The 26,675-nt window shown below is 45.2% G+C and overlaps 2 protein-coding genes across 10 annotated transcripts in view; both read right to left on the reverse strand.

Annotated features, from left to right (window-relative positions):
- Nucleotides 1–26,675, reverse strand: part of ARHGEF9 (Cdc42 guanine nucleotide exchange factor 9) — a 221,387-nt gene that overhangs the window by 110,530 nt on the left and 84,182 nt on the right. Inside the window, exons 1-2 of one of the 9 annotated variants that reach the window (XM_074835379.1) lie at nucleotides 23,106–23,168; nucleotides 4,327–4,388 (exon numbers count right to left, since the gene is read on the reverse strand). The exons of 2 other annotated variants lie outside the window; for them this stretch is intronic. In XM_074835379.1, coding sequence (XP_074691480.1) covers nucleotides 4,327–4,356 — 30 coding nt within the window. In that variant the 5' untranslated portion in view covers nucleotides 4,357–4,388; nucleotides 23,106–23,168. Of the gene's footprint in view, nucleotides 1–4,326; nucleotides 4,389–8,350; nucleotides 8,497–23,095; nucleotides 23,237–26,675 lie in introns of those variants that run through there. 6 more of the 9 variants (XM_074835377.1, XM_074835380.1, XM_074835383.1 and 3 more) reach the window with 6 other exon arrangements.
- LOC141927938 (uncharacterized) lies at nucleotides 8,539–8,718 on the reverse strand. The gene has a single exon (XM_074835386.1). It carries the CDS (start codon nucleotides 8,716–8,718, stop codon nucleotides 8,539–8,541), a length of 180 nt encoding a protein of 59 aa, XP_074691487.1.

Raw genomic sequence — 26,675 nt, forward strand, 5'->3', positions numbered from 1 at the left:
CTCGTGCAGCAGGGTGCTGGGTGCAGGGGGGGGAGTGAGGACAGTGCTTCCTAAATTCCAGAAATCTAGGGTCTCAATCCTATTAACGCCTGTGAATACACTTCCCAGGCTCCAGGTATGCACCGAAGAAGTCAGGCTCTTTCTGGTTGAAGACTTATAATTACAAGGCAGCCAGTTAGTCTTAAGCATAGTTGCTCCCAGCCTGCAGGTTTGTGAGGTTTAGTTTCTTTGCTTTGTGCATGTGTGTACTTTTAATTCTTTTGGAAAGACTTTTAGACACTTCTGCAAAACCCTCGGTGTCCAGGAGATGGGATCGATCTGCTGCTGGGCATCGGATGAGAGATTCATCTACCCTGGACCAGAGGAGATTGAAAATCTATCCAGATGTCAACTCCTTCTGTGATTCTGTAATCAAGGCAGATGCTCTCCACTGATGACAGCTGAGTTTCCTTGCCACCCCAGCACGGGTGCCCCTGGCTTGCAGCGCCTGGCAGGGGTGAGAACTGCCCACAACAGCACCACAGCCCTGGTGAGCCCCCTCCTCGCCGCCTGTGAGATGGCTGCACCAAACAGGCACAACCATCATTGCTGCACTGTCTCCTCCTCTTGCCCATGCATTTTGGCAAAAGTAGGAGGTGGCTCCCCAGTACAGCAGCCTGTGACCCCACAGCCCTTCTCCACAGCGTTAAGGCAGAGATACGTGAAGTTGCCCCCGATCCTCCCTACCTTATACATACCTATGGAGAAGGAACAGTCCCTCTCCTTCATCCCTGTATCAGATAGGTACACACATATACGCATTCCTATATATGGGCACCATTAGTATTCTCTGTTTTATGCATCCAGCTTTGCAAATATGCAACACTAGAGTTACACAATTCTAATTTAACACCTAAAACTACATCACAGTCAACCACCATTTAAAGGATGCTCTTTCTCATTTTACAGAAACTTTAAAATGTTTCATCTGGATTCAAAACCTGTTCTACAATTGTTACTTTTTAACTTAATTCTCATAGAACGTCACAAAAGACCAAACATCCAGCATGCCTAAAAGCCTTTGGAATAAACCTTAAAACAAACATTAAAGACCAAGCGCACTTTTCCAAGATTACACTAAAACCGACTGAAGCTCAACTAGAGAAGGAAAGAGAGTTGCATAAAATTAATCAGCACCTTATCAAGCCAGGAAGAAAGAATTTTAGATAACAAGCCTTCCCTAAATTTGGTATCGAAACAGAAACTTCAGTGCACAACCTATTAAGAAAACCTTGTCAGATATACTGAATACGATACAGGAGAGTGGAAGCATCAGAAATAGCATGGGGAATGTGGTCCACAGAAATCCTTTGAAAAAAACTGTTTTCTGATAATGCCAGCAAGAGCCTGATGCTTTTTCTCAAATAGAACAATTTTACTTTACAAAACTTTTCTACAGATATGCCCAGCAAATTAGCCCACTACTTGTCAGGGTAAAAGATTGATCCTTAGGGTATTTCTCTAAATTTATATTTGTGTAGCTGAGGCCATATTGCATTTTTTCAATTATAAGAAACACCCCCTACACAGTTAGGATCTCTGTTGCTTTCAAAATCCTCATAGTTTGGCTGATTCCTCTCCCGGCATCTTTCCAGTGTGAGCCGCAACTGCTCTCACAGACAGAGCTCTGATCTCCCTTCTAGCAGCTTAAAGACCCAAGAACTGGCACCTGGAGAAGCTTAACCTTTTAGAAACAGACACTCTCGAGGCAAACGTCCTGAGTATCAAGAGGGAACTGATGCGAACAAACCCTATCAGCAACATCCAGGGATTTTTACTTGATGCCTGGTGAGGCCAAGTCGGCTCTCTGGTGGCACTAGGCACAACCAGGATGCTCAGGTACACCCCTGCCCATGTTGCAAACGTGATGACAATTATCCTCATCATTCCAGGCAGGACATGTTTCACAAAGGTTATCACAGGAGGCAGGCGGAGGAGCAGAGCTGGGGACAGAGGCCACAGTCTTCAAAGGCAATAGGATAGTCAGGCACATATGCTGCTTTCCCCACTAGAAACAAAGTGGGAAGGACCACTCATCTACAGTCCTCCACACGCCCCACGGCAAAACCGCAGACCCTGGGACATGCTGTGGCACGGCAGCAACACAGCGTGGCAGCTTAGCTTGAGAAGAGAAAGGATGTCAGAGCACACGGCTGCCCGTGCTTGTGGTGGGGCAGTAAAATAATCTAATAACAATAAATGACCTAGAAATTAACTTTGGGTTTTGTCCAAAAATAGATTAAAAAAAAAAGGGACAGGCTGCCAGGTTGGGCTGCCTTACCCCATGCTGTGGCAATTGGATGATGCCACTTATTGAGACTGTTTTACCTCCATGGCCGTAGCACCGCCACGGCAGGGCTGCCTGCTCTCACCTGAGCACCCATCGGGGCTACGGCTGTCTGCCTTGCAAGTCTGGGTCAGGTCCTAGAGAAAAGCACCAGGGCTAGAGAAACAGTTCATCCCTCAGAGACTTAAACAAGATCGCAGAGCAAAGCGGCTTGCAGCGTAGCCCCTGCTTTACTTAGCCGGAGATGCTGCCTAAAATAGAAACACAATCATTGCCAGCAGTCTATACGTTATGTTATATATGTCTCAGCTGATGTGAAAGAAGGGGCAGGCACTAAACCACATGGGACCTTCCACATGGGCACAGACAGACTTCTCTGCTCCTGGAGTCTGCTACGCTGGAAGCTCCAAAATCCCCTAAAAGAGATCCTCCACCAGACTGCAAGCAGCTCACTCCACAGCTCCCCAGCACAAGCCCATCCCTCTGACACTTCCAAATGGCAAGGGTCAGATAAAAACGTATGAGCCAGAAACCAAGCGGCATGCCTGCCCGCTCTGCTTCACAGAGGATTAAGATAACACAGCCAAGTGGGCAGAGCGACCGATGGGGCCCCCGAGCTTTGCTCCTGCTCCCAGCCCTGCTACTAACTCCCACTCCACCACACGCTGCCCTCCAACCACCACGTGCCTCAGCTTCCCTGGCTCTGTGATGGGAACAGGGGTAGCTCCCCAAAGTAGCACAGTCCTATGAAATTTTCTGTATGAATAAACCAGAGTCAGTTGAAATCCAGACCTCATTCTTTAAACACCTTCATGCAGGTGCTCCTTCACCCACTAAGGCCCTCTAATTCGGGTGGTAAAGCTTTCAGGCCTGCCCAACATTCATCAACAGGAGAGCTCTGAGCGCTTCTTGCCCTGAGCTCAGATGTCCTAGTGAACATGCCATCCGTGTGGTGTTTCTGACAATGCAAGAGTAATACTCTACAAAAACTGGAAATAAGCAGTCAAGGCTGCATGGTTCTTTGCTGGTGAGGAGGACAGCAGGGTTAGACACAACCTGGCCATCTGTGGGCTCTTTCAGATTAAGACTCATTTCCACTCAGGAAAGAAATGCAAACGTAACAAATAAAATAAAAAAATAAAACATGGTTCCTCCAGAAGATCTTCCTCCAGAAGCATCTATTTTTAGTGAGAAGCATAAATCACTACAGCTTGCCATCTACAACAGTTCCAACAGGCAAAATCCAGCTACGCACAGTTGGGCCAACATGGGCACACACACATCGTCCACCCAGACCATCATACCCTGGCCGCCTGACCAGAACAACAACACTTTGCAGCTACAGGATACTGCAGAAAGGGAAGAAATAGGAGTCGATTGGCCTTGGCTATGCCTTGGTAATGGGTGGTGTTCCTCTTCTACAACTGGGAAAGAGGAGTCACAAAGATGTGAAGGAACATGCCCAAGGCCATACGGTAAATCAGTGGCAAAACCAGGATGCAGCAGAACTATCCTCTGCCACCTCTGTAACCCCTGAGTAAACATCCTCTTTGCAACAGGACAATTATTACACAGTTATTAACATTAGGGACTTTTCCTTAAGCTTCCTAACTTCTGGTCACTGGAGATTCCACATACAATAGACAAATCCCCACATTTTATCAAAATAGCTCTCATAACATTTCACTGGGAGATACACATTGAACACGATTATCACACCTAGTTGAGAAAGATACACACTGTGAATGGAAAATATAGAAACCCCCCCTCCTCACCAACACAGGTGCATTATTAACAACATATAGCACACACAGATACAACACAGGCATAATACATACATACATGCAAGCAAGCAAGCACTGTACACACAGAGCACTGGATCTCCCATCACAACCAGCATTCATTAAATACAGAAATCAAAGAATGACAACAAAATGAAATGAACAATACAGAAGAGGGGTTCTATTCACAAATTAAAACCAACAAAAAAAAAAACTTACATGGATTTTTGTCAATTTTCCTTCAGACATTATACACAGCAGTTGGGCTGTGTACTGAATACCTGATCCAAAAAGAAATATAACCACATTATGCAAACAGATGGGGGCAGGAGTCAGGTGAACATGCAGCTCTTAACAACGTTCATCTACGGGATGAGAAAGCACCGCTGCATTCCCACAGAAGGGCTCGAATCTGGGCAGATCTTCATTCACTACAAAGCATAAGCAAGTGCTGTGCCGCTGCCATCCTGGGGGAAAATCCAAATGGCAGGACAGAAAAGAGCCATCACGTCAGAGACCTCTGAGCTGTCCCGTCCCCCTTTTAACTTGTCATGTGAGGTTTAAAACAGAGGTGGGAAATATTCAGGGTGGGGGAGGAAGCCTTTAAAAAAACAAAAGGAAACCCTCTTATTAGCCTTAAAGAAAGAGCATTAAAATCACAGTGAACACAGGACTGGAAGGGATCATCCTGACACACACGCTTTTTCTGAAGCATCCAAAGAAGGCCAAATGCACCCTTTCCCCATGGCACGAAGGGTGCCTGAATCTTTAAGTCGGCGGATTGCTGCTCAAGGGGAATGGACTTTTTATGGACTGTGTGAAACAGGGTTGCTATGATACAGTCAGAGGCATTTTCATGAATCCTGTGGCAAATAACATTGAATCCTGCTTAAGCAGACAAACAGCAAGGCAGATCTCCCATCACCCAGCCTTAGCAAATACACAGGAGCAATCACTGAAAGAGATTTTATGCATTATAAATATGCTATTTGCATACAAATGAATATTTTTTCTTTGGGGCTGTATTTTCCAGAGGGTCAGTGCTTTGATTTATTTAAAGGAACAATCCCTCTTCCCCGTCCCTGGGCTTGAGCATCCCCACAAACATGAAGAACTGAACATCCACAAACAAGAGGGAGTTATGGGGCCAAACTACCCCCACAAACCCCACTGCGACCAGCCACACACATGAACCGAATCATCACACGGAGCTTAGGGAGAAGGAAAGCTCCACTACACGTAGATATTTTACAGCATGCAAATTACACCTCGAATTTTGCAAGCCCAGTCACTTACGAGTGCAGGGGGTCTACTGCAAGCAATTAGGAACGCTGTTGCCCCAAAAAGCTGCTAATGCAGACTGTCATGGATTGAGCCACTCCTGAAAAGTATGGCAAGACTGAGTTGTTTAACTAGCTAATTGCTCCTGCAAACCAGGCAGTTTGAGGTTCCACTGCAGGCTTGGAAAATGCAAAATTGCAGGTTCAAAACTACACAAATGGGGTTGGGGTAAGTGGCTCAAGGCCTGTTTGAAAAGGTGGCCACTGAGAACTGGGCGTGGGAAACAGGTATCAAACTAAACAAGCAGAAACTCAGCCCTTGCTCATTTTTTAGGCTTATTTCCTCTCTTTCCCCTGAAAGTCCAATGGGAAGCCTGATATAACAGGAACAGCGTTGCTACAATAACAAAGTTTTCTACTCCCAACTCTCACACTCATATTGCTCTGCATAAACCTGCTTTCTTCGACTCCACCAGCCTTTAGGAGAATAACAGGCGAAAAAGTTGTAATAAAATTACATTCATTCTCTCAAGCATGTTCCATGATGGAAAAAAAATAAGCTCCCAGCGATCACTCCCCCAGTAGCTGAGCGTGCACAACACCCTCATCCTCCCCATGCGCACCCCACCAGTCAGAGATCCCCCAGCAACACACAACTCCACCGATGGAACCTGAAAGGGCTCGCAGGAATTAGCAGTCAGACACGGCAGCTCCCAACACATGCGATAACATACACCATCATGTACACGCACGCCTCCCAAATACCACCCAAGATGTACAAGCTCCGGATCAAGGAATGCACTTTGCACGCACGGGAAAACCATGTTAGGTACCAAGCATTCCTCGTAGAAATCTTATTGAAAGGTAAACCTTCATGCCAGAGAGCTAACCTTGAGGAAAATAAACATTCAGACACAGTTGCATTCCATTTTAAACTCGCGGTTTTGTTTTGAGCTTTTTTTCTCATTTTTCCACCCTTACTCCTCCAAATCACTATGTCGCTTAATACTGTTTCACTGAAAGGATTATTTTGGCTGCTGTTTGATTGATTCCCTTTCCATGGTGATCTTTGCTCATTTATTATATTTTCAGGAGATTCTGCAACCTATAAAACTAATGACATATGATAGCTAACAGGAAAATAAAGCAAATTTGAGCTGTTTAACAACCCAAACCATCTTCAGCGTCAATTTTTTTTTTTTTTTAATAAAAAGATTTACTCGTTCTCTTACAAAGCGAAGCCGATACCTCTTGCACAGATAGCTACAAGTGAAGAGGGAGAAACACAGCCAGCAGACACTGGAGCATCTTCGCTGGGCTTGTATCACCAGGTCTTGGCTTTTCTACCCATTAAAATGGGCTACTGCCACTAAACACTTCTTGTCAGCTTTGGGGGCTGACTGTTACCACACCAGGACTCAGGGAAATTTTTTTTTCTCTTTTATTTACAGCTAAAGCCACTTTGAAAGTGCCAGATTTGCAGCATTTAACTGAATTTCCAACCATGCCACCAGCCAAAAAGAAACCAGCTCCTAAGCCCGGCTATGCATTTAACTTGCAGCAGACAACTCTCACATGGAAATAACTATACATCTCCATCTATAAGCTCCAGCTACGTCTTTATGAATCAGTTACATGATTTTTATTTTTTCTTCCCCAATTAGTAGAGGACATCAGATAAATAACAGACAGCTGGAATTAGCATGAACTAGTTAAATTATCAAGGCAATATAATTCCAGTGAACATTAGCAAGAGATGTAAACATATTCAAACTCTGATTTTTTTTGTTTTGAGCAATTCTGATTTTTCCAGAGAAGAAAATAATATATAAAATCCTTAAGATTTCTAACAGAAACACAGTACAGACACATATTTTCAAGAGGAAAAGACATTACTCTTTTCAGACATTCCCTTCATATTCTCTCTAAACTTCATGCACTAAGACTCGAACCCCTCAGTCAGTTCTGCTTCCAAGCTGTAAACATTGCAATTTTGGTCTAGACATCTTTCAACAGAAGGACCTCTAACTAGTGGACACCTTTTCAGCAAGCCTATAAAACAGAACTTCACACTTCATTTTCAAGAAAATCAATGTAAATAAAGTCAAGCAAAACAACCCATCTCAACATGTTGTTATCCTTGAGGTGGGCAAAGGTTTTTCCTATATACATTACCAAAAATTATATATATATACACACACACATGAAAGAAAAGAAAGCCAAAATAAGATTTCTAGAGAAATCAAAGCAGAACCCAACCCCTCCGTATCTGTTGCTTTAGCAAAGAAAAACAAAGCATGCATTCCCCTTTTTCTCTTTGATCCCTCCTTCCCAATTTGCAGACATATAAACCACATACAAACAGGAAAAAAAAAAAAACAGCAGGTTATGTTTCAGTTCCTCTCATATCTTTAAAGAAAGGAGCTAGGCTACATCAGTGTGGACGTAGAATTTGGAGGCTTTTGGGCTGAATATTGAGAAATCAAGTCAGATCATCAAGGCAACACAGATAAATAAAGTAAGTAGAATTTCTCTCCCTTTTTTGTGGCTGAATGTTATTTTAGCAAAGATTTAATCCTTTAATAGGATTTCTCATCCCCCCTTAAACATGTTCAGAGCTCAATTCAACTGCACACACCACCACCTCTCACCTGGCAGCTACATGGTTACTCTCACAGACATTGCACATTAACTGCTTGCTAGAAATTTCACACAAAATGACTTATTATTAACTTGAGTCTCTATTTTAAAGGAAGCAAAATAACACAGCCAGTGCTTACCACAGAAAGATATTTTCACTCTGCTTCTAACTAAATATGTATAGCTCTATCTTGCTAGCACAGAACGATATATGAATGGATTACTACTATTTATCACATTTAAAACCCAGGCAAAAGCAGCTACACTTACAGGCATACTTAAAAGACAAGACATGACAAAAGATTTAGGGAGAGATAATATACCAACGTCATACATATCACAGCGAGGCCATGTTGAAGCTCAACGCGTTTCCCCCCTCAGTAAGAAATCTCTCTCTCTCTCTTTCTCTCTCTCTCTCTCGCCTTTCTCTCTCTCTCTCTCTCGCTCTTGCTCTCTTGTTGAATTGCTAGTGGTAGTAGTAGCCCCCAACAGCTCAGGAGAAAAAATCCATTTAACGAGTGCCCAGGAAGAACATGAGTATGACATTCACAAGCAATAGCACCACAATCACTGCAAAAACGACCACCGTTTGAACATCCAAGGTCATGGTGCAATGCAGAACACTGTAGTGTTCAAGATGTGGGGCTGGTAGATTTGGAGAAGTCAACCTCTGCTCTGTAAGACTGTCCATACATCCACCATGCTAGAATAGAGGAGAAAACTGTTCCTGGTTTTGGTTTTGTTCGTAATGCTTTGTGGTCTGCTTTTAGTTTATCCCCCTATCTGCTGTCTCTAGCTCATTCTGGAGCCTGCTAAGTGAAGCATCATCACAACCAGTGAGCACTTAAGATGCAAAATCCTTCCTTTAGGAAAAGAAAGCGAGCGCTGTCTGCAAGCTTCTCTCTCTCTCTCTTCCCCCCTCTCTCCCGGTCTCTCTCTTGCTGGCTGGCTTGCTTTTTAATTCGTCAAGCCAGTGCAGATAAGAAGCCTGTGTGAGTGTGACAGCTCTGCAAGCTGCTGCGGCTGCATCTCTCGGTGCGAGGCGGACCCTTTCGCATACTAATCAGCTCCAGTGACCAGGCAGTGAAGGGATCCTGGCTGTCAGTCAAACGCAGAAGGAAGCGCTGGCTCCATAAATACGCGAGTCTTCCGCCCGCCGTGACAGCGAGCGCCATGCAGGCATGTTTTTCCCCTCTACTTTTGCGGCAGTTCAGAAAACAGAGCTGTGCGGGGGGCCAGGAAGCCGGCGTCGCAGTCGGATGCCAACGCTGAGCTCCAGGAAGGCGTCTCCAGGCTTTCTGTGCAACGCAGATCCCGTTCCTCACTGCCTTTGTATGGTGGGGACACGTCTGCCCCGTCTGTACCGCCTGCGCTAAGCTTCGGATGGAAAATATTAAACGCCAGCAAAAAGAGCCAGTGCTGCTAGGAACCTGCTCAGACCAGGTAGGGGAGCAGGAGAAAGAGCAGGGAAGAAAAGCAGCCAAAATAACAAAAAGGCAACCCTTGGTAAATTGGAAATTCATTGTGAGCCTGTAACGTGGGAATTTTGTAGGGGGAATCACTTTTTAGCTCTATACAATGCTATACACATCATGCCATCATAAATCTATTGCATAGCCTCTCTCCTCAGCACTCCACTGGATTTCTCCATGCTAATAGTTCAATTGAATTCTGATTCTACAGATAGAGATGTATAAAAGGGGGGTGGGGGGGAGGATAGGATGAGGGATCTTTATTCCTTCTACAGCAGCCAGAAAAGCTCATTCCTACATTAAATTCACATACACATTCAGGGTTTATGGTCCAGGTGCTAGTTGCTATCCCAGACATCATTCTTAGATCTCAGAACCAGCAGTTACCTTAGAGAGGCATCACACACATGCACAAAAAGATGTTCTCAGCTGGAAAAAACAAATGATTTTACAAAGACAAATATAGAAAGGTTGCCAATGCATATGCATTACGCACTAAGATGTGCATATGGGGGCTGATCATGAGCACCTTCCAGGAAATGTGCTCCTTCAAACATACCCAGGACATTTGCACACAGGCACAAGGCCAACATGCACCAAACAAGCACTTATTTTGTTCTCTGGTAGCAAACAACAGGAGTTCAGGAGGACTTTAATGTTTAAACCTGAACTGACAGGGCCTAGAGTAGGCTCGTGCCAAGAAAAGGCAGCCCTTCTTCCCATCGCAGCATCCTTCCAGGGCAGATATTTTTTGTCACCAGCATTTGGGGAAGGGACAGGTGGGATTATGCTCCTACCTCACCTTACCATTCAAACCAATACTACACCCAGCTGTTTATTGCAAGGCTTATTTTATTTTTCTTCCTTTGCTACTTGGGTAGCAGGCTTTTTCTACACCTGCCCCCAAACACCATCAAAGGAGAGACTGCGTCTGGTGGGCAAGGACCAGGTCTCCACAGTGCCCTCCCTCCTCGGCCTCCACTGACAACCAGTGGTTTGTGCAAGACCAATGCTTTTCCAACACACCATTCTCCTCATTTACAACCAGCTTTGTAGCATGCATGGGCCCTGATGTGGGTTGTGTTGAGCAGCATTAGAAGTAAGAATGGTTTGGATTAATCAGGTGGCTTCTTTTCCTCTCTTTTTTCTTTTGTGTGGTAACTAAAAGCCAGAGGCTGTCTCCAGCAACTGAGATCCCCTGCTCTGTCCAAGCAGAGAATTCCTCATTCAGGAGGACAATGAAAGGTGATTTTTCACCTGCATATTTACAAGAAGCTGCTTTATACCTGCCCCAGGCAGGCAGCTGGGCTGTCCCATTACCAACATGTGCCAGGCAGTGCCCAGGTGATGGATCTGCCTTATCACCAGCTTCCAGACCTGCATCTCCTATCAAGTATGCATTTTTAGGACAGTTGGTCAGTCTGATGTAATTTTAGACTAATTAGAAGAGCAAACATATAATAGATGTGGAGTATTTATTACTGTTACCATCCTTTCCCAAATTAATATAGGCAATTTTCCAAAACCCAAGCCTAGATTCCCACAGATGTCCAGGAAATTCCAATTCCAGTCTCAATAATAATAGTGACATCTCTAAAACATACAACAAGCCCAAATTTAGAGGCATCTTTACAGCCAGTTAATCTTTTCCTCTAAACTAGAATGAGCACAGGTGTAGACCCTAGCCTCAGATTCACCCTTAATTTTACAGGAAGCACAGCAGAGATGTTCTACCTGTCCACAGCAGCCCCAAAGGCCTGCAGACACCTCTGCAGACACAGCCCATCCCTCGCCTTGTCCTGCGCTGTTTGTGCCCTCTCAACGCCAAGAACGGGAAGTGACCAGCAGGGTTTCAAGGCAGACTCTTCTGTGCCTTTGCATATAGACAGAGGGAGCAAAAATTGGGCAGGTAAAAGCAGCAGAGGCCTAAGAAATATCCAGAAAAAAGGTGCAGTAACTATCACACATGCTCAGTAGCTACTTCCGTAGCTGAAAAAGAGGATTTCATTACCAGCAATTGCCTGGCAGCTCTCAGGCAGTCATTCTGGAAGAGCTGAGCCAGTCACAGCACAGGGGAGGGTAGAGTTTATAAATAGAGACAATGAAGCCAGCCCCCTGCCTGTAACTGCCTGCCAGCTGCAGGCAGGAGGTCCCCCACTATCCCGCTCACCACATACAGCTTGTGCGTCACAAGCAGCTGCAGACTGCTGGGCGATAGCAGTAGAGACCCCACTGCTGTCCTCCCCGGCTGCAGGGGCTGGGAGAGAGGCGTGCAGTGCTGCTGGAGCCTGGGAGGCCCTGGCCACACCATCTGTCTTCCCCAGGTCACGCTCCAGAGCAAATGCCCCAAAAGATCAGGCAGGAAAGCACCGGGTGCCTCACCACATGCAGATGCAAATATTGGGCTCCAGTGAAAGTTGTGTGTGTAACAGCTACCAAGAGGGATCAGCACAAATAGATTTACTGCATAGAAGCTTCTTTTTAAATTATATTCACAGTATTCCCCATAGTAGTTGCTGCTTTATATAATTTCTCATGCCTTCTGCATGTACTAAATGTTAATTTTACAACAAAAATGGATGATCTTTCTCTTAGAAGCCTTACTGGAAAAGGAACACCTACACATCAGGGGTTTATATAAAACCACTGCAAAGTTTAACTTCATGTAATGCTTTCTGAAAAGTTTAGTCTAACCTTCTGTATAGAGCTAAACTGAAAAACAAGAAGAAAAGAATTGTAACAGTTATATAAAATGCCACCTCCCCTTACAGCCCTGACACTACAGTAGCGTTCAGGAGCACAATTTGTAATGCAAGATCAGCAATGGCTTCTTCTGTATGAGGAAGCAGTTCTGAACTTCACCACCTCTCCACCAGGCATATCAAGCAAGGAACCACTAATATATCACATACATACATATGCATACATAAACCTGTATCCACACATATACAGAGAGAGCTAGTGTATTCTGGACTCCCACATAACAAACCAACCAGAAGAGCCCCTACAATAACGTTAATTACAATATGGTAATTTTGAGGCAAGCCTCTGAGGCAGACGATGCCAAGTCTTTATTCCTTATGTGCGTAATACATTGGGCTCAGCCATGTGACCACGACTCCCTCCAATGGATGTCTCTAGCAATTAGCACAACCCACTACTTCCAGCTAAACAAACACAGCTCTAACTCAGGAGAGAGGATTTATAATTTGAATGCTTAAAGGTCCCATATTCCACTCCCACTGACAGGTATGCTGTCTCTGCATGAGCTGGCAGGATAGCCCAGGGCTGTGTGGCTGTACAGGGTTTCAGCTCCAATTCCCTGTTCTGTTGTAGATACCCTGTGCAGATTAACAATGTCCACTGCAGTAATCTCTTGGACATGCAGAGGCATCTATGTTTTCCTAACATAGCTAACATCAGCTCCCTCTTCCATTAACCACAAAAATGAAGCAAACTCATAACCCAGTGAATTCTGTTAATGCTGCCGTAGGAAGCAGTGTGGCTGAGCTCTGGGATTTGGCATGAGGACGCCAACTCTGCCAGGTCAGGAAAACCTGCTCATCAGTCGGCCAAAGGAGATAAATCTTTTGGTTAATTTGGGAAAATTTCAAACAAATCCTGAGTAGCTTGTGATTCTGAATGCAAATAAAACTGTGGTCTTTTTTGGTCTGGATTGGATTAAACCCATGGCCTGGGGGAAAATGGCTGTCGACAATCACTGCTTCAGTTCTCCTGTATTCCCTCTTTGAGCAGAAGCCCCATCTCAGACCTATATGGCACCATGACAGAAGTATAAACTTTTCAGTTGAATTAATACTACCCCCAAAGAGGAACAAACAGCAATTGTACTCAGGGACATGTGGGCAGGAGACGGGCAACTGCTCTTCCATTCCCACTCTCCTCTGCTGGGCACTGCCTGCAATGTCACACACTGATGTGGGGTTTGAGTCGTGGACTCCATTAGAGATTATGGGAAGACCATCAGATTATTTTTTTCTAAATCTAGCCAGGAATTAGGCTCAGGGTTTCAGAGATTAAAGGCCAGTGGGATTATGATTTGCTATGCTTCCAAAAAGGAGGATTTTCTTAAAGTCTTCTCCCATCCTTTGGCCAGATGGGAGATGCCAGTCTACAAGCTGCAGAACTGCTGCAAAGGGCAGTTTTTTCCTCAAGAATCTCCATAATCTTGTACATTTATGGACTGGCTTCACAGGAAGCTTTGAAAATCCCCAAATGCCTAGAATTCCTTACCTGAACTGAGGAGCACGCAAAATGGAGGAATATCTGTGAAGATTCAGACTCGGGGGTCTGATTTTGGCTGTTAAAAATTATCTTTCAGTCACCCACTGTTCCTTGCCTGTCCACACCATCCTTCAACTGCAAAGCTTCCTCACTGTCCACATGAATTTGGGACTTTTTTCCGGTAACTTCCTCTACTTCTTTCTTTTGTCCTTCTTCCTTTTCCTTGGTCTAGACATCTCCCTTAGAAGCTTTTATTTCACCATACCCTCTGCCCCAGCCCTCCCTCCCATGGCAGCTCAAGTGCCCTCTACCAGAAAGACAAACAAGAAAATAAAGCAGTGGGGTGGCAGGAACAAGTGCAGCTTCCTCCAGCATCTTCCACGTTAACTGTAAAACACATTTTAGCAAATTCACAGCACAGCTAGATGAGCAAATGATTCATTTACAGAACTAATATAAAATACAATTACAGAAAGACAAAGGGGAGAGGAGAGGTGGGCAAGGATAAGATTACAATCTCAAAACCTAGTGAGGCATAAATAGACTTCAGAGGAAGAACTGCATAAGAAAAGGTAGAGTTCAGAGCCTGCAAAACAGTGAAATGGCAGAGAAGGTGGATAGGAAAGAGAGCAGAGCAAGACCTCATGAAGCTGCTCTTGTAGCAAGGCCAAGAGTGCTGGAAAAGAAAGTAAATCAAGTTTTCAAGCCCACTTTTGCAATGTTTAGAGAACACAGGGCATTGCCAGAGGTTGAGTTTGCTGTGCTGCTTAACCTGCATGACCAACTGGCCCAGAGCACTGTAAAAAGCTCAGAGGCTATGAGGCCAGACCGAAGCATCTCTGGGACGCTTGCTCTAAGTATTCCATGAAAAAGAAAAATGTGACTTTCACCAAAAGATGGGAAGCATCACATTGACCTCCACAGCTTGACCCTTGGTAGACATACTATATACAAAGACATACAGAGCCTGGGCAAGCTGTAGTACATGAACTCTTTACCTTTTTTCACCAGTTCTAATTTCCTCTCAGAAAACAAGTACACAACAGAATTATGTCCCCAGTGTTGAGATTGATTTATTTATAACCATTACTTTTAATACTAACACCCAGACAACAATCAAAGGTAGGCCAGGGAGGGTGCAATATACTTGTGCACCAGCCCTGGTTAATCATCCATGTTCCAGATGAACAGGTCTTAACCACTTAAGTGAAGGGCAGTAGTGACATGTCAGATACTAACCAAGGCTGGCCTTGGACCACATCTGGAGACCTCAATTAATCTTGGTTCCTTCTACAAACAGAGCCAGCATCTCAGCAGATGGTGCTCTTTCCTCTGTCAAAGAATTAAAGCACTTGCATGATGCTGTGAGGGGGGAAGTAAAGCCAAATTCTTGTAACTGTTTTCTTATAAAGGTGCCCAAATGCTTCTTCTAGAGCACCCTGACCAGGTGTCATCTGCATCCTAGCATGGCTTAGTGCATCCCTGCTAACATCCTGCCCTCAGCTGCTGTGCTGTGCCACACACACGCAACTGCAAGGCTCTATCCCAGCACTGGCTGTGCTACGACAAGGCATGATGTACTGATATAATCAGTTTTCATAGCTTTTGTAACACTGTACAAATCATGATGAAATGGCATGGAGAACAAGCCTGTCTGGGGGGTTGATTCCATCGTGATTGTCTGGATTGTAGTGAGAACAACAAAACTTCCATTTTTAAGTTTATTTGAACTAAAATCTCATGGCCCTGGTAATCGTGTTTCAAGTGCCTTCCCTCCTCCTTGCATTTGCTCTACACCCCAGCCTGTACTCTAAAAGCATGCTCAGACTCCCAGTTTTGAAAAAGAAAAGAAAAAACACCCTCAAATTCAGCAGAAATCAGGTGTGGTAACACTAATTACCCTGGTCCCAGAGAAATACTTCAGGGACCGAGGAAATTCAGTTTAAAAGGACCCATCAAATTCAGATCTTCATTTTAACCTTACATAAGCTCTCTCTTGTCTGAAAAAAAACTGGCCTAAAAGAATACATGGACATTTACTTCTTAATTTTACTTCTCAGGCTTCTGGGCTTGCAGTTGAGCCTGGAAACAAGGTTAAAAAAGCAAAGCCCAAACTGCAGAAAAATCCAAGACAAGTCCCTTCCTTCCACTGCTCCCTCCAGGCACTCTTAGAGGAACTCCAGTGCTTCTGATCTCATTTCTGGCACTAAATTGCAAAGATCTTCACATCAACACATGCCGGCACAAGGTGGTAAGTGAAAAAAAAATGATCACCCACCAGAAACTACCTTACTAAATCCAGGGTCAGTGTCCCCACTGTGGTCCCTGAGAAATACAGCTGCACAGACACAGAGAAGAGAAAGCTCTTTGCCATGAAGATCAAAGGGTGTAGTTCAGCTTTGTCACAACACGGGAAGGTCCTTTGAAATCCAATGCATCGCATTTCCTATGCAGTTAAAAAGCACATCTAATAGAGTATTTTCATCTGCTTAAGCCTGCAGAGGTCCAGCAATTAGCAGTGCAAGAGTGAGATGCCAGGCAGAATGGAAACAGCATGATCCATGATGCACATACTAAACAGCTATGTCAGAAACTACACAGAGTAAAAAGCAGAAAAGAAGAAAAAGTTTCTGGTTCTACTTTGTGCCTTTATTGACTGACCTTGCAGAAAGCGTGGGCTTAATGAACAGCCCTCCTGCACAAGGACTCTCCCCTCTCCACCGAACAGATTATAATCAGCTCTGTTTACGGGCATGGCCAAATCAGGCCCTGCGCCAGTGCACCATGAGAAATACAAAGGCTTATGAATTTGAAAATCCTGATGCAGTGCACTCCTCGGGGCTTGTTATTCAACTTTTTACTGCTGCTCTGTCAGCCTGAGCTTACTCTGAGGGAAACATGAAATTATCCACCATGTATTTATTAGGAAAGCTGAGCCCAGGCACAGTCCCATGACTTACTGAGAGTCATGACACAATGCTGTGGCAGATGGGAGCAGAAGCCACAGCCCTGCTTCATGCAAGAGGATGAGGATGGGAAGAAATCGCTTTCAGCTCCTTGCAGCCTTCTTCATACCCCTTCTGTGACACTGTTGGCTTTGGCTTCCCTGGATTTCTCCTTGGCAAGATATGTGTAAAGAAAAAACCATCTTATTAAGAAGCTGACCCATGGGTCTCATGTTCTTCACACAAATTAACCTAGAGAATTAGATGTAATTCATATAAATCATTTTCTCCCTCTCTCTCTGCCTCCCAAAAAAAGAAGAGGGAACAGCCTATTGAATCTGGCACTCTTTTAATGAAGAAAATGATGCGAGACAACCTAATGAAGTAGGAATTCCAGATGGATATCAGTAGATGTATGAATAGAACATAAAACACTCCATTTTATCAGCAATAATATCAGCATTAAAAAGGAAGAAGTAGTTTATAGCTTTTCTTTCTCCAAATGAGGCAAATGAATGCCAGTAGGCTTTCATTTCCTATTCCATCCCGACTCAGTGGGATCGCTTGCAGTAAGAGCTAGCACAGGCTGCGGTCTCCATCTGATGCTATACAACAGCCTTCCAGGAACGACCAGCGCTGCCCTCCTGCTGACTGCTCGTGACAATGTGCGACTGCGGTGAGCCAAAGGGACACTCGCTGTGCGGGATCACACAGATAAACCTGCCTGCTGGAGGACACGGGTTAAACACAACGGGCACAGGAAAGAACCTGGTGTTGCACTGGCTTCTTCAAGAAGCACAAATTGCACTTCTGCATCATTAATCAGCAATGCCAACATAGAAATTCAATGGGATAGAGCCGAGGTTTGCTGTGCTATCCAGAACATGGCATTTCAGGAGTTCTGAGCACTTCAGCCTGCAACTTTCAGGTTTGTGTTCAACAACTATGTCAGAGACGGTACAGTGTAATTTACTGCAAGTCGAACATTATCTTGGGTTAAATCCAAGGAATTCTGTAGCATGGCAGAGCTGGGGAGACAGAAGTTGAGATACCCTCTGAACAGAGCACTTCTGCACATGAATACATCCCTCTGGGTTCAGTGAGAGTTCACCACAGCTCCGGACCAGCAACTGGACTTTACTTCTCACCCACACCCTCCTACTAGACCAAGTTAAGAGATTTCACAGCCTGAAATTGGCTCCCAGATACGACACTCCTGCCATTCTCTAACAATACTTGTCTTTCCTTTCCCTGCCCACATTACATAATAGGCAACTTTATTTATTTTTTCATAAGACGTCTTTTCATAACAATAGAAACTATTGGAGACTGAGATAACTTGATGAATTTTTCCTATTATCTAAGAGCTTAGTCACTCAGGGAATTAGCCATGTTCAAAATAACAGCCAGGCTCAAAGAGATTCAGAACAACTGTTCTGGAGCAGAAGCAGCTAATGTCATAAATACATTAAGATGTTAGCTTGAAGCATTTCAGAGATTTTTCACAAAGTGTTTAAAAAAAAGAAAAACGCTTTGACTAGATACAAGGAAATCAGGTTCTCAGCAGTTAAAAAAACACTGCAGTTTACAAAGCCTGCTGTGCTCAAAACATCAAAACCCTGAACACGGGAGGGACAGATGGGACTTTGTGACCACACAGCACATGTGGTTTCCCAGCGAGTGCATCCTGCTCAATGCTATACATAATATTGCTCCACATTTCTATGGCACCCTCCAAGCAACAGTCTCAAAGGGTTTTCCAGACATCCTTGATGAATCATTGGGGCATAACTCAGGAGACAGAGAAATTACCAGCATGTCCATTATCCAGCAGGTAAGAACTGGAGCACAGAACCATGGTTTGCACAGGGGACTAGAGCCAGGCCTCCCCCTAGCCACTCTTGGGATTGGCACAAGGGCGATCATCAGCTATTTATGCAAATATTTTTATTTACTGTAGTATCAACTCTTTCTTAACCTGGACCTGCTCTGAACAGATGGGGTGTGTACTCTTATAGCAATGCTAGTAGGAGGCTATAATTGGGAGATTAAAGAAGCCCCAAACTGCGAGTGAAATGAAAAATAGAGCAGAAACTATGTGGGTGAGAAAAATCCCACAAATAAATACATTTGGTAGGACTGACTTAAGGCTTTGGGAGCATTACAGCACTGCAGCAAACACAAAATTCTCCAGTGCACGCAGATCTCATTCAACCCAAGTATCAACTTCCAGTGACAAAAGGTCCCAGGATGAACACGAACAAACTTGCAATAAGCCACTTGAGGCTGCAGGGTGCGGAGATGGCAGACCAAACAGCACCCTCTGCGGGACACCCAAACTGTTCAGCAGCTCACTGCGGCTTCCCTGGGTACTTCATTGCTACGTGCTCGATCAGCAGTGAGCTGAGTGCTCTCTGTTCCCTTTGATCTCTGCGGGAGTTCAGGGTGCTCTGTGCCTCTTAACATCCCATTTTTCTCTAATGCCTGGATACTGCAAGATCCTTTTCCCATCCCATCCTGGCCTGGCTTCTCTCCACCAACTGCATTTGCTTATCCAAACTTTCAAAAACAAAAATCAGACCAGAACTGCTTTCTTCCGCTTCTTTTTTCCCAACTTCACATTGAGCTTTTTCGGATTATGGAGTGCAAAGAGTCTTTGTATTTTGCAGCCCATGATTCGCAGCCTGACAAGTGGAGAAGAATCAGTAAGGAAAAATGTAAGAAAGTTTCTGGCTGGCGAACTGCCCTGCTCATGAACTTCTCCACCACTTGCAGTATTTGGCCCTTTTATTCACTGAATTCCTTTTCAACATATTTAAACTTGTGATAATTTACAATAGTTTACTTTTTGTTTAGACAGAAATGTAAAATATCAACAGACTGATTTTAAATACTTGAACATGCACTGTAAAAATATGGCTATATATGCCTGTTAAAAAAAAAAAAAAAAAAAAGCTTTGGACTCCATCTATTGAAGCTAATGGCTGCACTCACTTTGATTTTCACAGGCACAACATTAAGCCCAGAATTAGACCCTATGTGAGGAAATACCAAGGACGATGCATGCTTGTCTTTCCTGTAATACAGCCAAAGGCTTGGGGAAAAACTCTGCCCTTGTCAGATAAAAAACTATTCCGGAAAAGGCTGTATTATGGCATGATTTAAACCAACTCATTTAATTATCATGCCAGATCAATATTCTCTGTGAAGAATGCCTAACCAAATAATCATCGTACTTCCAATGCCGATCAGATGCGTAGATTTATTCTCATCACTACCAATGACAATTAGTTTCATCTTTCTGGGTTAGAAACAGATACTAGCAGAGTTTAGCAACTTAGTACCAATGAAGCATGTAAAATACCCTCATGGGATGCTAACATAATTGGCAAAAGATTAATTGTTTAAAAAACAAAAAGCAGCACATGCAAAGGAGAAAAAAAAGAAGCCCTGACAGCTTAATGTTATGGAATAATAGCTAGGTTTAAGGAGCTGATTTAGAAATGGAGCCACCTGCCATAAGAACAAAAGGTAGTATCATTTGTAAAATATTAGTGACATGCTTCTTAGAGATGACTAACTCTGAAAGGGAACGGGTCTTATTCTGTAGCCCAACCCAGTGCTGAAAACGACAGAAAACAGCACTTTCAATAAATCAGAGTTGTTCAGAACTTCTGAGAAATCAGTCTAAAATCCAAGTTTAGACCAATGTGCCTGAGCAGAACAAAGTCCAAGGATGCTATCCAAAATAAATTTCTGTTGCTGTTCTTTAGTAGATACACAGAAAATAATATCAGACTAAAAAAAGACAGCTGAAAATCCATAACAGAGGCTCAGTGCTCATGAAAATTGGTCCAGTGTTGCTCTAGATGAAAGGCTAAGGTTCTTCACCATATGGTAGGCAGCTTAATGTGTGTGAATGGATCAGCCAACCTTCACTTAGGAGTAAACTGAGCCATTTTACATTTCCGTAGAACATTTTAGCCAGTAGACCAAGATGATAATATTCAGACTAACTTGCTGAAAAGCAGCTAGTCCTGATGTGGAATAACTCATTTGTTTAGCAGAGTAAACCAATATGATACAACATTTTAAGTACTAAAAATTAAAGTAACTTACTAATGGGAACAGCAGGCAAAATCTGCATTAGACGTAATATAGCTATCTGCATTGGCATTTGGCCAGGACATCTGGACCAATATGCCTTGTCTTGCAAAAAAAGAGCAGAATTTGTACGGACCTTGGCTTCGCAGTGCAGCCCTAAGAGCGCTCCCAGCAGCCCAGGCCTCCATGCACAGGAGCACTGTTCACCCGTCGAATCCCTCAGACCACAGCCACCCATCCCCAGTGAAGTGGGCTCCTTGCTTGCAAGCAACTGCAAAGACCTCTGCTGGATTAATCTTATTTGGTTCCGTTTTGCTTTGTTGTTTTGTTATAATCTTTTACCATATTTTCAGATGATCTAGAGATACATCGAGTACTTTCAAATACTGCTGAAGTTGTTAAACGCTGTATAAAATACAGAAACCACAGTCCTCTCATTAATTTTTCCCTTATTAGAAGAAGTAATACTGGGAAATTCCAGGGTAGAACCTGCTTCAAATCAATCACTCAAGTTTCACTTCCCCCCAAAAATATTTTAAATTACAGGCTATTCAGCAACCACTATAATTTCTCTCCAAGAAAAGGCAAAGATTAGACTAATCAGAACAAAATAACAAAGTCTCCCTTATTGTCAGCAGCAAGAAAGGAAACTGGAAAGATAAGAGGGTGAGAAAGTGTCAAGTCTTGTGCTATGTCAATTAGAAAAGCAGTTTGCCCTGCACCACATCCCCTCCCCTCCCCACCAGAGCTCAGCAGTCACCCCAGAGGAAAGAAAAAAGAATAAAAGAGCTGCATCCAGCTTTCCATCACCACTTTTCTTTCAGCATAGTAATCTCTGAAAATGTAAATTGGCAAATGGGTGAAAGGCGATTTGTGTTGCTTAGACACCGGCGGAGAGGGGAAAAGTGCTATGCTGGCGTGCATGCAGGGAGGTGCGGGGACAAGGTGGCAGAGGGGAAGGAAAAGCCTGGATGCTCAGAGAGCGGGAGGAGGCAGCAAACCCCCCCAAACTGTTGCTGGGTGGTAGACAAGCCTTAAACAGGACCCTAAACAAATTTGCTATCCACTGCAGGCTGCTGTCTACACCCCCACATTACATTTCCAGCACCAGCTTCAGAGTCTTTCAGAAGCACAAACCATTAAACCTGTTTGTGTAAGTATCTTAGAGGGGATGGAGGGCAGGAGCAAGCTGCACAGGGCGTCACAGAGCTGGCAGCCAGGCATCAGGAGAGAATCAGCAGTGATTTCTGCACTGGCTCCAAAATCATCCCCGCTGCCAGTAACATCTGCTGGGTGCCCCCAATGGAGCTGAAACGCAGGGGCTGAGCCAGGTGACGCCAGCAGCCCACGGCCCGAGGCTGCCAGCCACCCTGAGCGGGTCCATGCCATGGGACCAGCCCGTAGGGATGCCCCGAGGCTCCCCGCAGGATGGAAAATGCCCAGGGAAGGGCAAAACGAAAAAGACCCTGCAAAACCCAGCCCAGTGCAGAGAGGAAAGCAGAGGGAAATGCCATTGCAAAGCAAAGCTGTACAAGGAGGGAGAGCTGGGGAGGAGGAGGAGTATCTCGGTAACAACCGCATCTTTTCACGGGGAAGTTTCTGAATGAGAAACAGGGAACCTCGCTGCGATGGGGGAATTTCCCCGCTTTCGCTCCTGGCAGATAACAGTCCCTCAGAGCTGTACTCCAGGCACAGTGAGGGCATCTGCAAATTGGCAGTATTTTTTTTTTATTAAGCAGAGCTGTCACTGTTTAAACTGCTTTCCTGAAGCCTCTACACTTCAGAGGAGTGTTTTACAGTCTGATGCAAGCAAAGGCAGGGACAGTCCAGCTCAGCAGCAAATTCAGGCTCCCCCCGCACCGCAACTCATCATCCACGGAAGGGGCAGATCTGACAGGTCCCAGCAGCGGTAACGCTGCCGACAGCCAGCATCCCCGTTTCAGTACTCCTCTCCTTCCAGTCCTCTCCCCCAGCTGTTACACCACACACCCCACATGAGAGCACCTGGAAAATCTTTTGCTTTCCCCCACAAACCCACCAGTTCACCTCAGCGAAACCCACCTCCCCAGCCCCTGCCAAGCACCGCTCTCCCCCTCCCACGATCCAACACATGCACACCCTCCTTCCTTTCTTTTAATTTCTTCTTTTGCTCAGCAGTTTGGGAATGCAGAGTCCATAAAATGGCTACAGAGTGATCAATGGTTTCAAGGACAGGGAGTAAAGGAGGAGTCAGGAGATAGGACGGAGGCTTATTTCCCCATCAAAGTACTGCAATAAGAGGAAAAGAGAAAGACATAGCTACCTGAACTCACCATTCCTGATCCATCCCTTAGCCACTGCATCTTGCTTCTGATGATGTCCTTATTATCAGGGAGGGGAAAAAAAAAAAAATCCCTACTGCCTGGCGAGAGCTGGCAGGAAAAAAAAAGAAGCCCCCCACCCCCACCCTAGCCTGGAGCTTTCAGTCAGACATCCCTCAGCCCGGCAATCCCGTGCCTGTCAAGAGCACGTTATTAGCAGCCTCCTCACTACCTGGGATTGTAGTTATTTATTTCAGTCACAGATCGAGGGATTTGAGGGGAGGGGGGTGTCCTTTTTTTTTTCCCCTTGCCATGCTTTGAAACTCTGCAGCAGGGAAGTGGAAGGGAGGGAGGGGGGACCTACGAGAACTTGGGGAGGGTCCCTGCAGGTGCTCAGCACCCCTGCCCTCCTGCCAATGGCCAGTCACTCGGCCCCCGGCACTACGGGACTCCTAGATCTGCAGAGCCAGCACATGCCTCTGCACTCTGCAAGGGGCTAGGGATTTTGCTGACATTTGAAGGGCAGTAAGTTCTCGCTCTGCTCCCCGCATGCAGGATAATTCCCCTTCCCATCAAAACAAAACGTCCCAGCCTGGAAAAGTGCTGCAGCTACCCAGGGTTATCTTCCCCCGGGCACCACGCTCTGCTCCCCACTAAAGGTTTTAAGCCCCCTGCTCACTCCCCTTGTTTTTTCCTGTCAGAGCAAGGAAACGACAGACCCCCACACAGTTAGAAAAGACAAGACACTCATTAAGCGTTCATCATCAATACGGCCACGCACCATGCTGGGGTAGATGAGATCAGTCTGTCTGGCGCTGGTTAGGAGGGGTGGCGAGAGCATATGGGATGCGCACAGCCAACTGGAAACAGGATCGAATCCTCCCGATTCTTCCAGCTGGGACACGTATGTCGACATGGTTCTTCCCATTTCATGGAGAAGACGTGCAGATTGAAAGAGTTGGCCAAGACCATTCAGAGAGGCTGCTGCACTGTTGCCACAGCTCTCTGCCCACCCTCCTGAAGCTGACTGCCCGCAGGAAGGGGCAGCCCGTCACAAGGACTGACTCACACCTGAATACAGTCAAAATATCCCACCAATATTCCCGATATCTCCTCTTTGGCAGCTAATGAAGTCTGCAGCTAGCTTCAGAGGCAGGAGAGGGCAGATACAAATTGTGTAGACAATGTGGGAAATTGCTGACATCCTGCTCTAGGTACGGAAGCCCACAGCCAGGATATACGTACACTGGGTACACTGGATATACTGGTTCCATTACAAGATATAGTGCTAAAACTGTAGAGAACTTGCATTCTCCTGCTACATTTGCAGAGGATTTAGGGTTGTGTTTGAATGGGGTTTTTTCCATGCTCTCCTGCCCCAAGGGCAGAAGGGCATTTGAATCTCCTGCTCCTGACCTCCAGAGCAGTCAACATTTTTCCTGCAGCTGGAGATTCTGAGTCAGGAAACAACACGCAGCTCCTCATGACTGCCACGTTCTGCTAGTCCTGTGCCATTCAGCAGGATGCGCGAGGGATCAGAGCCTGGGTGTCTTCGCTTAGGACAGATGTACAGGCAAGAATGAAGGGACGCTGCCCAGTATCTCTGCATTGCTTGGGCCCCACGTAGCCTGCTCTAGTTACATCAAGCCATATTCCATCACCTTTCATACAGGCACTGACAGCTATCATTATTTCCAGAGATGACTGACAAAAGAAAGTCAGGAGGCAAACACTTATAGATGTCCAAACTCTGGAATTCTGCCTAAGTTTCCTATGCTGAGTGATAGAAACCTCAGGTAAGTTATTTACATCCAAAGGGGGACTTGCATCTGAAAATCCCATCTCTGAAAACCATTCTGGAACCTATGTGTTGTCAGTCTGGGTCTGCTCCTCACCTTCCTCTCTGGGGGGAGCCCAATCTCCTACTGCATGTGGTGGCCACATCTTTGTGCAGCCCTAGTTTTCACAGAACTCATAGGTACATCTTCTGTTTGGGACGTCAGTCGGATCCAGTGCAACTTCACCAACTGATTCAAAAGCTGTAGGGGTTGGGGAGACATGGGACAGAAGAACTGACAGACAGACAGACATCCTGAATGCATGGGCATTGTTTCCTTCAAAGAATTGGACTAAAAATAAAGGCTATGATCAGGTTATCTGTAATTGAAGCGTAAATGTTTTTTCTACAAGGTAATATTAAATGAGAGATCTGCATTATCGTCAAGCACACACACAAATAATACAAGAAAAACCCTCTTAGGCACAGGATCATCTTTAAAACACACACTGCATCATCCCAGTAACTCCACTAACTTCAAACTTACACCCATCTTAACCTTGGCAGTGCAAATGGAGGGAGAAGTTGTCTGGCACATCCCACCCTGTTGCTCTAATTGGTAAAGTGGATCTGGAGGAGGAGGACAATTGTTGTGAGGCCTGTTACACACAAGCAGAAATTATACCAGTTTCTCTCCTCCTGCTGTCAGCTGTTGATTAGGCCTGTCAATAAGGCTAATATTCCACTTTTTCACTACCTATCCCTTGTTTATGTTAAGCTGGTTTGAGAAGTAAACCAAAGGTTGCCAGGTTAATTCTTGCTCCCTTCAAAGGTGACAAAAGCCAACAAGGACCAGAGATTAGCCAAATCCCTGAATCAGCATCAGTCTGCACACAAATCCAATCTTGCCCAGATCAAGGGGGCAGCGATTTTCTCTGGCACATGCAATCTCAGAAAGAATCCAGCTGCATTTCCGCTGCCAAGAAAATGCACCTCTTTTGCCTCACTCTCTATGCAAAGCATTTTGCAGCCAGCTAGAGGACAGGGGACCAAACCCAGAGCCCCTGCCAGAGCAGAGGGTACAATAGGAAGAGCTGCCTGCGAGTTTCTCCACTGGAGCAATCCCACAACAGAGGAAAGTCCCTGCCTTTCAGGAAGGGGCACTGTGTCTTGGCTGCTCTGCCAGGCGTTTGAATGGGGACGTTGCAACCGAGCGCACATGAATGCACAGTGGGTAGCCCTACCAGCACACACCAGACACGTAGTATTTCAAACAAGGCACCGGAGCTGTGAGTCACACGCAGCAGCATGGAGTAGCGCTATGGGCACTGCAAGTAAAATCCATATTGCCTAAGGGGAAACAGAGGCAACTTTAAGTGTGTGGTATTTGGGCGCAGAGTTTGCACTGCAGGCTCCTGCCCTGTGATTTAGCTTACAAAAAAGGTGATTTCTACTACCAAGGATAGTGAATAATTCAATTTCGCTTAGAATAATTTGAGGAAATGCCTCTATTTGTAGAAAGGCACTGAAGATATAGGCAAGAGAAGAAGGTCCTTTTAGCTATCCCTTCCCCACCACTCCATTGACCACAGGAGGTGGGGATGCATCACAGCTGCACTGTCAGCACATTCAGTGTACTTCTGCAGAGGTTCACATCAGCTGGAGGTCTGCCAGTGCTGCCGCAAAGTCCCCAGGGGTAACTCGCACACCTGAGACAACACAAAGCAGCACCAAAACCCACTGGGGAGACAGAGAATAGATTTTCCTTAGGTGAGCAGAGTGGGTCCTTGGTCCATCTGGGGATC

The sequence above is a fragment of the Strix aluco genome, chromosome 10 (genome assembly GCF_031877795.1).
Source record: "Strix aluco isolate bStrAlu1 chromosome 10, bStrAlu1.hap1, whole genome shotgun sequence".
NCBI lineage: Eukaryota > Metazoa > Chordata > Aves > Strigiformes > Strigidae > Strix > Strix aluco.

Excerpts from the sequence above, each read along its gene's own strand:
- LOC141927938 (XM_074835386.1), bottom strand. The coding sequence starts at position 8,718 with ATGGACAGTCTTACAGAGCAGAGGTTGACTTCTCCAAATCTACCAGCC.